Here is a 13,079-nt window from a genome sequence, read left to right on the forward strand (position 1 = left end):
GGAGCAGGTGAGTAACAGCAATGTACATGTGGACTTTATAAAAGGAACACCTTCTGCAATCTAATATAGTAATCACCATGGTAACGGTGCAGAATCATAAAGCTATTCAATCTGTAAAAAAGGAGGAAAGACCTCAGAACGTGTCCAGTCTGAGTGTAATTAATGACATGTTAGTGGCTTGGAACTAATCAAAAAATCTCCTTGATATAATTTCCTAAATATTCAAATTAAATATCATGTACTTATTGAAAGTTATTCAAAAGTTTATCAACTTATCTATACATATCAGTACAGTGGCTTATTCCAGTCAAAACTTATTCATAGTTGACACTCACACCCACATCTGATGGTGGCCATCATTTCAGTCACTAATTGAGCGCTTCAAGGGTGCTTTTTTTCTATAACATGAATAATACAGAAATTTTAAACATCAAATAATATTCAATATACACTTTATTCCCACAATTCATTGCAATGCTGTTCAAAACTTGTGACTTTATCATATCATGTGCTCACACATTGTTATTCTGTGTACATATAAACATCATTAAGTTATATATTAATTGATAGTGCACCAACTCTACAAATCTACTGACACCAAATCAGATATTAATTAATAAATACAAAACTTCATGTGTCTGTAAATTTCCAGAAATAATCAAACTCTTTCACATTTGAGATGCAAAACCTTTATAGTACCAAACAGATTGTATTATTACACAAGCTGTTGCCATCTGGTTACTATTCCTGCTAACCAAGAGCACTTATCACACTGGGGTTGAGACCCTTTTGTGATCCACAAAATGTAGTCTGAAGAACAACAATGGATTGAAGAGGTTAAATTAAAATATACTTTTTATTGAAATTGCCCAATATGGCCATGTTTCGCCAATGGCTGGCTGCTTCAGGGGCAGCAGCTATAGGGGAATTTAAAATCACGCTTCCCCCATAGTGAAGGCAAAGAATGCTGGCACAAGCCACGGCACTTTTTCCAGTAAATAGGCCTCTTCGATTCATTGTTCTTCGGACCCTTTTGACAATGCAGTCAACCTTTATTTTAAGAGTCAATACCACAAACAAATTGTCCTACCTTCAAAACTCATTCATTGCCCTATAACACGTTTTTGCTCTATTAAATGTACATTTTGGCATAACTACTCAGCTACTCTGTTACATACTTACACAATCCTTTCATGGGCACATTTCCTATGATATTGTGGAGGAGTGGTTAGGGTGGTGGACTTTGGTCCTGAGGAACTGAGTTCAATTCCCACTTCAGGCACAGGCAGCTCCCTGTGACTCTGGGCAAGTCACTTAACCCTCCATTGCCCCATGTAAGCTGCGTTGAGCCTGCCATGAGTGGGAAAGTGCGGGGTACAAATGTAACAAAAAAAAATAACTCCCCTATTTGAATATAGAACACCAAGGCAGGAATCATCCAATGGATGATCAGATTAAAGATGTTTATGTATCGTCAGCCAATCATTGAAGTATTTTCAATTTATTTCCAAATGCCAAAATCATCATAGGTCAGCTATTGACAGTTTGATGTTCCTTTTAAATCATGGTAAAAGTTTGATTGATATTCAAGATGGTGGTCTTTTTGTATAACATAAGCAGAACACAAAGTGTAGATAGCTGACACCCTCATAACTGCCCCACAACATCTGCAAACAGCTCCAACCCCCCAAAACTGCCTGAAAGTTTGCCTGAAACTATACTTCAATCATAGACTAAGTCAGCGTTTCTCAACCTAGTCCTCAGGACATACCCAGCCAGTCTGCCAACCATTCAAAGACTATACACCAAAAAAGCCCAAGAATGGATGAAACAAAAAGAACAGATTGGCCAGGAATGTCAATACTATCAATGATTCAGTAGAAATAGTAGAGGAGAAGGAGAGTGCAGCCATGCAAAGATGATTGATCAAATGGAAATCTGATTCCATAAAATGCCTGACTATAGACCAGTGGTTGCCAAACCAGTCCTCAGGACTCTAGCTATTCTCTTTACAGGCTGTTCCATTGTACATGAGATATATTTTCATAGTCTCCCCCTTCACTCTCTCCTCAATCACTGGCTGACTACTTCCGCGACAAGGTGCAAAAGATCAACCTTGAGTTCACTACCAAGCCACCACCTCCTCTTCAGCCTGTAGCCCCATCCAACAACCAACCAACCATGGCCTCTTTCTCCTCCTTTCCTGAGATCACTGAGGATGAAACCTCCCGCCTTCTTTCCTCCTCAAAATGCACCACCTGTTCCTCCGATCCCATCCCCACCAACTTACTTAACACCATCTCCCATACTGTCACCCCCTCCATCTGTCGCTTCCTTAACCTCTCTCTCTCCACTGCAACTGTCCCTGACACCTTCAAGCACGCCGTAGTCACACCTCTCCTAAAAAAACCATCACTTGACCCTATCTGCCCCTCCAACTACCGCCCCATCTCTCTCCTACCCTTCCTCTCCAAAATATTTGAGCGCGCCGTTCACAGTCGCTGCCTTGATTTTCTCTCCTCTCATGCCATCCTCGATCCACTTCAATCCGGTTTTCGCCCTCTACACTCGACAGAAACAGCACTCTCTAAAGTCTGCAACGACCTGCTCCTCGCCAAATTCAGAGGCCACTATTCCATCCTCATCCTCCTCGATCTATCCGCGGCGTTTGACACTGTCAATCATGATTTACTTCTTGCCACACTGTCCTCTTTTGGTTTCCAAGGTTCTGTCCTCTCCTGGTTCTCCTCTTATCTCTCCCACCACACCTTCAGGGTTCACTCTCATGGATCTTCCTCCACTCCCATCCCACTATCTGTTGGAGTTCCCCAGGGATCTGTCCTTGGACCCCTTCTCTTCTCAATCTACACCTCTTCCCTAGGCTCACTGATCTCATCTCATGGTTTTCAGTATCATCTTTATGCTGATGACACCCAGCTATATCTCTCCACACCAGACATCACCGCGGAGACCCAGGCCAAGGTATCGGCCTGCTTATCCGACATTGCTGCCTGGATGTCCAACCGCCACCTGAAGCTGAACATGTCCGAAATCGAGCTCCTTGTCTTTACACCTAAACCCACTTCTCCTCTTCCTCCACTCTCTATCTCAGTTGATAACACCCTCATCCTCCCCATCCCATCTGCCCGCAACCTCGGAGTCATCTTCGACTCCTCCTTCTCCTTCTCTGCGCATATACAACAGACTGCCAAGACCTGTCGCTTCTTCCTCTTCAACATCAGCAAAATTCGCCCTTTCCTTTCTGAGCACACCACACGAACTCTCGTCCATGCTCTCATTACCTCTCGCCTTGACTACTGCAACTTACTCCTCACCGGCCTCCCACTTAGCCACCTATCCCCCCTTCAATCCGTTCAGAACGCTGCCGCACGTCTTATATTCCGCCAGAACCGATATACTCATATCACCCCTCTCCTCAAGTCACTTCACTGGCTTCCGATCAGTTACCACATACAATTCAAGCTTCTCCTCCTTACCTACATGCACCCGGTCTGCGGCTCCTCACTATCTCTCTATAGTATGCCCTATGAGATCGACTCTACACTTGTCTTTTAGGTTGTATACTTGTCTCTAGATTTACACCTGTCTTTTAGATTGTACACTTGTCTTTAGATTGTACACCTGTCTTTTAGATTGTAAGCTCCTTGAGCAGGGACTGTCCTTCCATGTTAAAATTGTACAGCGCTGCGTAACCCTAGTAGCGCTTTAGAAATGTTAAGTAGTAGTAGTAGTAGTAGTAGTAGTCTGGCTTCCAAAAGGTTGGCTAGCTAATGTATGCAAATGTATCACATATAAATTCTAAAAACTAGACTGGCAAGTTGGGTTCCTCAAGACTGATTTGAAAATCACGACTATAGACTATGGAGTCAATTCAAGAAAGGATGCCTAAAGTTAGGCACTGAAATATTATGTGCTAAGCATGTAATTGCTGTTAAATAGTATAAACAGAAATTTATGCACCAACATTCAATTGCAACCGCTTATACCATGTCTATGACAGGTGTAAATGCATGTGCTTAAATGTGGCACCTTGTGCACATAATTGATAATAATCTATAAAGTAAGGGCTAGAATAGTCAGATTGCCCATGACCTGCCCATGACCTGCCCATGCCCCTCCCATGAGAATGTTCCCTTTGCTATTAAATACTAGACAATTTAAACACATACTATATAGAACAGGGTCACAACTCACTTAGTTTAGGTTTATGTATATTTAAAACTTGATATACTGCCTTTACACAATAATAGTGGTTAACAATAAAATAACAACATAAAATCAAGAAAAGAATGCCATTTTCAATAGGAAAGAGGACAATCATTCAAACCCAGATTAATAAGGACAAAAAAAAAACAGCTGAAAACTGTCGGCCATAGTGTGTGCAATCAAAACCAGGTAGGTATAGTTAACAGGAACTAGATTGAAAAGCCAATTGAAAAAAATGAGTTTTTAGATGTTTTCTGAACCATGGAAGGAAGAGCTGTGATCTAATATCTGCAGGTAAATTATTCTATAAGAACGATGGTAAAAAATAAAATGCAGAATGCAAAGTCGACTCATATTGAGCTTGTTTAGGGGATGCAAGTGTCAAACGATTGGTGTCGAGTGAGTGGAGAGAACAAGATGGAATATAAGGAATGATCAAACATTAAATGTATGAAGGACTACCAGAATGCAGTATCTTAAAAGTAAGAAGCAGACTTTTAAACCAGACACAATACAAAACAGGTAACCAGTGGAGTTCAAGAAATAGAGGAGTGACAGGATCAAAATGCCTCCCTTTAAACAACATATGAATTGCAGAGATTTGAAGGCTCTGAAGTCGGCATAATTGGAATTGTGGAAGACCCACGTAGACAGTGTTGGCATAGTACTAATTAAGGCTGGTTATTGATAGCTAACACTGTTTAAACACTAATTAAGTAAGTGGTAACTACGCATGCAATTGTGTATACCAATTATAGAATTAGGGGGTATGTAGTTGAGAATTTCAGAGAGGAAAAGGAAACGATAAAATAGTCTGAGACAAAAGTAGGATCCAGGGACGGGGTTCTTGAGTGTTTTATGCAATATATTCTTTTGTTTTTTGTTTGTAGGTTGGAGCCTACCCTTAGTGGGAAAAGAATATCTGGAGATTCTTACCAACTGGTACTGCAGAATCCGTACATGCTGTGAAACAGGGGACTGTAGGATATCCAATAACATTACAGGTAATTGCTGTTTGAGTGAGGACCTGTGATCTAGCTGCATGGTATTTCAGGAAACTGCCAGCCATTGATGTCTAGTCCTTTCATGACTCTTGACTCACTCGTTGGGCTTGAAAAAAATAGGCCTGTCACCAGGTAAACCAATGCCAAACTCCAATGGGAAGGGAGTGGGGTGGGGGTGGAAACAGCAACAAGAGGGACAGCCACATGGGGGATGGAGACCCTATGGATGATGCAGTCAACCTGCGGCAATCTCCTTTTAGCTGCTGTGTAAAGGGTCAGGACCACTCCTGCTGCTACTGTAGTGGAATGGAGTACTTGTGCCCATCTCCTAATCAGACATATTTATGAGCCCTGGGTATTTACCAGTTTGTCTGACTCTTCCAACAACCATGGGAAAAAGTCCCTTTATCTATATGTCCCCTAGTTTACATAACATAACATAACCGTGCTGCTATAACTGCAAAGTTCTAAGCAGTTCACAATGGCATATCTGCTAAGAAACCAGCATAATCTCCCAGGAATTACAACACTCAAATCATAAAAAAAACCCAACCCAACTCTAATTATTAGACAAAACAAACTTCTTGAAAAGATAAGTTGTAAGAATCTTCCTAAAGAAAACATAGGAGTCAGACTGAGTAAAACATAGTGAGAATTCTTACCAAAATTTAAGGGTTTGATAAGCCAACAATAGTTCATGATTTTTCAATCGCCTACAACCTTTGGTTGAAGGATAGCTAAAAGCAGAATTGTTTATGGTTCTTTGGGATCTAAGTGAAGTGTTAAATGAAAGTTATACAACATATAAACTGGAATAGCTCCATCTAAAACCTTAGATAAAAGACAAGCAAACGAACAAAACCCTGGCCTCTATCGGCAACCAGTGTAATTTTCCAAAATACCCCAAGATCTTGTCTGATTTTTTTAAGAAAAAATTAAACACATCGCTGTGTTCTGTATTGTCTGAAGCTTTCTTAATTTATACTTTGCAGTCCCCAGAAAAATCAAATTACAATAATCTAGCTTTGACAATATCAGCGATTGGACTAGAAGTCTGAATTTGTAAATTTCAAAAAAGAATCTTACCCGTCTCAGTTTTCTTAATAAAACAAATGACCCCACAGCATTGGTATCAGAGTCAAGAGAGAGTACTATAGATAAGGCAACATTTAGGAGGCATTTGGAGTCAACACATGAGTTTCTGACCGGCTTGAGCAGAGGCTGTTCTACTTCTATGCAACATCTTGTGAATTGGTGGCACTCTATAAATGGGAAATAGTATTGTCAAGTTCAGCATTATGAAATGGAATTACTCATATGCCACTTGCAACACATTTTGGATATCTGATGATCAGAAAAGGCATGCCTGGGATGATCTCAGTATATTAGAGCCAGGATGTTATGTCAAAGAATGAGGAGGAGGTTCTCACATCTGAACAGAACAGTCTCACAAAATTCAGCACCACATGTGTACCTTTTCTTTATTACTATGCATGCTTCTGTTTTAGTTTTTGAAATGTCAGATTTTAGTGTTCTTTCTTGTACCTTACAGCACCTATTTGACTCACAAAGAGGGTAAGTTTAGAAAGTACGTTTTGAGCATATGTGGCCACATACATGTGTAAACACCCCGTTATAAAATTCTGAGCAGTGTAAAAGTATCTGCATTGACATTATGGGAGTGTCGGCATATATGGGGTGGAATTTAGGTGGTGTGCATGCACTTAATGTGATATAGGTGCAATTTCTGCTGCAGGTGCTAGTACTTTATGGAGACTCGTAGGTGCTTATGGGGCTCATTTTCAAAAGAGAAAAACATCCAAAAGTGGCATAAACCTGCATTTGGACATTTTTCTCACAAAAACATCCAAAATGGTATTTTTGAAACTAATATTTAGATGTTTTTCTATGAAGTCCGCCAGAAGTGCATTCAAATCATAAGGGGCATATCAGGGGCTGTTAAGGGTGGGATCTGGGTGTTCCTAACACTTGGAAGTTTTTCTTCCATAATGGAACAAAACAAAAACATCCAGGGCTATAAGTTGGACATTTTGGTCTAGACCTGTTTTTTTTTTTTTTTTTAATGAATAAGACACAAAAAAGGTGTGCTAATTGACCATATGGCCACTGGAGGGAATCAGGGATGACCTCACATTACTCCCCTAATGGTCACTAACCCCCTCCCACCCCCATAAAAATGTGATTAAAATATTACTTACCAGCCTCTATGCCATCTTCAGATGTTATACTCAGGTCCATTAGAGTAGGATGCAGGTCTCTGGAGTAATGTAATGATGGGTGCAGTGGTGGAAACTGTGAGCACAGCAAAACTCACTAGAAACCCACTATACCCACATATAGGTTTCCCGTTTACCCATAAGGGCTATTGTAGTTGTGTACAGTTGGGGGTAGTGGGTTTTGGGGGGCTCAGCAGATAAGATAAGGGGGCAGTGGTAAGATGTATACCTGGGAGCATTTATTTGAAGTCCACTGCAGTGCCCCCTAGGATGCCCCATTGCTTTTCTTGGATGTCTCTGTGGCCACTCTACTAAGAATGCTGGCTCCTCCTACATCTCAATGGCTTGATTTTGTGCGTTTTTCTCTTCAACTTTTTTTTTTAATGGACCAAAAAGATAAACGCACAGAGCATAAAAACGTCTAGCAAATAGTCATTTTAAAAAAACCAAGCCAAAATCGACCCCCCCCCCCCCAAAAGACTGTTTTTTCTTTTGAAAATTGCTATATTCCCTACTTGAATTTTAGACATTTTTAGACATGTCTTTATATAATATCACCTAAGTAGATGCCCATTTGCACTCCTTTATACAATTACTCTCAGGAACCTAATTTTATAGCAGGCTTCCTAGATTAGGAGGGCAAGAGAGCACCTATTTTGGGTCTATTTTATAAGACACACAATACATAGGGGACATATTTGATATGACATCTAAATCTGATTTGGGACTTTTGGGGGAAAATGTCCAAAAATCCAGTAACGAACATAGCCTTTTTCAAACCAGAAAAATGTTCAACTTTTTGTTTTGAAAATGGCCATTTGCTAGACATTTTTATGTTCAAGTGTGTCTATTTTTTAGGACCATAGAAAAAAAAGTCCAAGGGAAAAATGCACAAAAACAAGTCATTGGGATATGTGGGGGGCCCGATTTCTTAGTTGACTGACCACACAGACATCCCAGCAGAGTGGGGCAGTGTTTCCCTCGTCCGGTCCTGGAGTACCCCTTGCCAGTCAGGTTTTCAGGATATCCACAATCAATATGCATGAAAAAGATTTGCATATAATGGAGGCAGTGTATGCAAATCAAGTTCATGCATAATCATTGTGGATATCCTGAAAACCTGGACTGCATTTGGGATGCACTGCCCTATGGGACACTGCAGTGGACTTCACATAAAAGGTCCCAAGTACACATCTTACCGTTACTCCCTTATATTGTATGGTGAGCCCTCCAAAATTCACCTAAAGCCTACTGTACCCAACTGTACACCACTACAATAGTCCTAATTCCTGCAAGTGTCACCTATATGTGGGTATAGTAGGTTTTTGGTGGGTTTTGGAGGGCTCACACATTCTGTCACAAGTGTACCAGTTAGAGTGGGATATGGACCTGAGTCCCCTTCTGTACTGTGCACTGCATTGATCACTAGGCTAATCAAGGAACCTGCTTGCTGATCATAACATCTGAAGATATCATAGAGGCTGGTATGTACTGTTTCTTTCACATCTTGGGTTGGGGGGGGGGGTCAATGACCTCTGGGGGGACTGAAACAGGTATGGACATTTTTGTTTTGTTCCATTATAGTAGAAAAACGTCCAAGGTTTGGGAATGCCCAAATCCCACACCCAACACACCCCCTTGTGATTTTCAAGCACTGCAGAGAAAATTGTCTCAAGTCTGAGTTTTTAAAATTGCAATGCCACTTTATGCCATTTTTGAGAAGTTTTTCTCTTTTGAAAATGAGCCCCCTAGGCACCTGATCTGGAGAAACCATGGCTATAATGAAGCCATGGATGTTTACACCTACTCAGGAATTGGTGCAAATGTTCATGTGTAGCATATGCAGAAATGAGCATATTTTATAAAAATACTAGTAAAAAAGCCCCGTTTCTGATGCAAATGAAACGGGGGCTAGCAATGTTTTCTTCTGTGTGCATGTGCCGTGGGAGTGTGTGTGTCCCTGCCCTCTGGCCTCTCTCCCCTCCCCCCCTCTGAGTCCTTCACTGTTACAGAGCCAGCGATTTGATTTCGTGCTCTGCTGTTTTCCTTCACTGACTGTGTTACAGAGAGGGCGGGGCAGACACTCATAGGGAAACCGGATATCTCGCCCCCTTCACATTTCCGGCTGGAGGCTTCATAGAACGTTGGTGTTGCCTTTTATATAGAGAGATATGTGTAACTTGTGATTTTGCCTAAACCCACCCCCAAATACTCCTACATCTTCATAAGTGGCATTTTATTTGCCTATACTGTCATATATGTATGAAAATGCTTTCATAAAATTGCCTCCCAAATGTTGCCCTATCAGTCAGTTTGCAGAATCATCTTCTGCATGTTTAATAAGATTGAAAAGAACAGGCTGGGGAGGTGATTCTCTAATAACAAGTAGAAACCAGTGATAAATTGTGGAAATGATTTTTATTATTTTGCTCTCCAGTTTCCTCCTGCTGTTTTGGGCTACCAGCTCAATTGGAAGTGGTATCTACTGGACTATAGTGCCATAAACCTTCTTTCTTAGTACCTGAAAATTTCCCTTTTTTTTCTATCCCTTTCAAACTTATGTTTCCTAGTCAGGACAGTAACAATCCTCAGTCAGTGATTAATCACAACAATAAGCTGATGCTGTTTGGAAAACTGTGATTTACCAAGTAGTCAATGACTTGCTTATACACACCTGTTGGTTTTTAATTTACCCCTGATGCAACCCTCAAAAGGGCAAAACATGGCCATGTCGGGATTTTAGTATTTCATCTTATGTTGTGGTAAATACATTTTAATGACAGCCCTTTCTCGGTGTGCTGCTGTTTGTTTCTTGCCATCTTGTGGATCGCTTGCCTTCCTAGTTTTTAGGACCAGGCTCCTTTTTTCTTCCATGCTTGTCTGACATCATTGATTGTGGTAAACGTGATTGTGGTGGCCATTTTTAGAGTGGTAGATACAGCAGTTAGTGTAAATACATTCATTTTTTTATTCATTTATGGATTGAAAACCTTTAGTATTGCCAAAACACTTTTTTCAGCAAAGTAATGGCAATTTCTCTTTCAGAAGATGCCTGAACCACATTGGTAGGGCAACAGAAAGTTCCTAGACACCATTCTCCAGATTCTGTATAAAGCACTCAGCTATGCGCACCCAAGATGCACACACAAATTAATTGAGTAATGAACCCTTAACTACCAATAATTTGGTGCTAACAGCCAATTATTAAAGTTAATTGGCACCATTTAGGGTGTGGCACATTTGGTTATGTGCTATCACATATGGCATGGGGCCTGACTCTACTAGCTCATAACTCAAAGGGGGGATGGCCATGGATGAGTCATTACTGTCTCACTATGCCTAACTTGGGTGCCAGTATTTACACCAGGTTTCAGCAAACATAAGTCTGCCACCTACGGTAAAGCATAGCAATTGGCGCTTAACACCATTCTAAAATGGGCCCATTATAAAATAGCGCTCAGTGCTGATTTTTTTTCAGCAACAATTTTTGAGCGTCATTTATAGATTCCCCCCATATCCACACAAAATAGATGCATTCCTAGATGATAGGTACTTGCCTAGTAATATCAGCTATTTTATCATGTATGCATCCAGTGTTTTAATTTACTTACAATAAAGTTCTGAGACTTCTGAGCAGAGCTTCTATTTTGTTGATTCCTACTGTCCTCTTCTTTCATTTTTCTGTTATTTTACTTTTCTATTCTTAAGAATGTCTTGCATTTATGAGCGATTCTGTATTGTGCCCTTTTAAAACCACAAAGGTGACATTTAAAAACTCTGATTTAAAAATGTAGGGACCTATGCGACCCTGTGTCTGTAGTGACCTTGGAGATGCAGGTAACAAAGGTCTACGCTTCTCTCTTCTTAGGTTAAAGTTGGACCTCAGGAGGAGGTACATGGGCAACATTTGACCCAGGAGTGGTTCTGAAAGCAGTGCAGAGTTTCTTGGAGAAGCAGCAAGCTGAGAAAGCTCGTACTCTTTCATTCCACGGCATGGTCTGGAACCGGCAAGAACTTTGTAGCCCGCTTAATAGCTGAGAACTGTACCAAGATGGCATGAAGAGCGAGTGTGTCCGGATCTTTATCTCGCAGCTTCATTTTCCGACACCCAAGCTATGGGATTTATACAAGGCAAGTAAACATGGCAGGCACTTAAGAATCTTAGAAGGTTTTTAAGTCAATCTGAACAGGGATAGGCAGTCATGTAAAACAAAATATCGTTTGTAGTTAAGAGTGTACACTATGCATACACTTTTTTTTAAAAAGGGCAAACTATTTGCACATAATGCACACTCATTTTCTTAAGGGGTGTGCATGCACAATCTAGTACACACGCTCAAACCATTGCACATGTACCATCTCGGGAAAGAGTACCTCAGGACACTATAAAGTTGGTTGCCCAAATTTCTGATTCATGCACAGATTTGGGCATGAGTAGGCAACTTATTGTTAAATTGTTGACTATCCAGCTTATAATTGAAAAAGAAAAACGCCTATATTGCGACCCCAAATCGGGAGATAGACGTTTATCTCACAAAACGAATAAAGCGGTATAATCGAAAGCCGAATTTGGACGTTTTCAACTGCACTCCATCGCGGATGCGGACAAAGTTGATGGGGGGTGTCGAAGGCGTGTGTGAAGGCGGAACTGGGGCGTGGTTATCGGGCGATTAGAGATGGGCGCCTTTCGCCGATAATGGAAGAAAAATATGCGTTTTTAGCGAGAATTTAGGGCACTTTTCCTGGACCCGTTTTTTCCACGAATACAGGCCCCAAAAAGTGCCCTAAATGACTAGATGACCACTGGAGGGAATCGGGGATGACCTTCCCTGACTCCCCCAGTGGTCACAACCCCCTCCCACCACAAAATATGCCGTTTCACAACTTTTATTTTCACCCTCAAATGTCATACCCACCTCCCTGGCAGCAGTATGCAGGTCCACTGGAGCAGTTATTAGGGGGTGCAGTGGACTTCAGGCAGGTGGACCCAGGACCATCCCCCCCTCCCACCTGTTACAATTGTGCTGCTTAATGCTTAGTCGTCCAACCCCCCCCCAAACCCACTGTACCCACATGTAGGTGCCCCCCTTCACCCCTTAGGGCTATAGTAATGGTGTAGACTTGTGGGCAGTGGGTTTGGGGGGGATTTGGGGGGCTCAACACACAAGGGAAGGGTGCTATGCACCTGGGAGCTCTTTTACCTTTTTTTTTGTTTTTTGTAAAAGTGCCCCCTAGGGTGCCCGGTTGGTGTCCTGGCATGTGAGGGGGACCAGTGCACTACGACTCCTGGCCCCTCCCACGAACAAATGCCTTGGATTTATTGTTTTTGAGCTGGGCGCTTTCATTTTCCATTATCATTGAAAAACAAAAACGCCCTCCCACGAACAAATGCCTTGGAATTATTCATTTTTGAGCTGGGCGCTTTCATTTTCCATTATCACTGAAAAACAAAAACGCCCAGCTCACAAATTATCGAATAAAACATGGATGTCTATTTTTTTTCGAAAAATACGGTTCGGTCCGCCCCTTCACGGACCCGTTCTCGGAGATAAACGCCCATGGAGATAGACGTTTTTGTTCAATTATGCCCCTCCACGTCTAGTTGGCTCCA

The 13,079-nt window shown here is 41.4% G+C and overlaps 1 protein-coding gene across 1 annotated transcript in view; it reads left to right on the forward strand.

Annotated features, from left to right (window-relative positions):
- Positions 1-13,079, forward strand: part of TOR3A (torsin family 3 member A) — a 47,133-nt gene that overhangs the window by 8,753 nt on the left and 25,301 nt on the right. Inside the window, 6 exon segments of the mRNA XM_030208523.1 lie at positions 5,118-5,256; positions 8,648-8,654; positions 11,358-11,385; positions 11,388-11,461; positions 11,463-11,508; positions 11,511-11,599. Coding sequence (XP_030064383.1) covers positions 5,118-5,256; positions 8,648-8,654; positions 11,358-11,385; positions 11,388-11,461; positions 11,463-11,508; positions 11,511-11,599 — 383 coding nt within the window.

Source organism: Microcaecilia unicolor, chromosome 6 (assembly GCF_901765095.1).
Source record: "Microcaecilia unicolor chromosome 6, aMicUni1.1, whole genome shotgun sequence".
In the NCBI taxonomy this organism is placed as follows: Eukaryota; Metazoa; Chordata; class Amphibia; order Gymnophiona; family Siphonopidae; genus Microcaecilia; species Microcaecilia unicolor.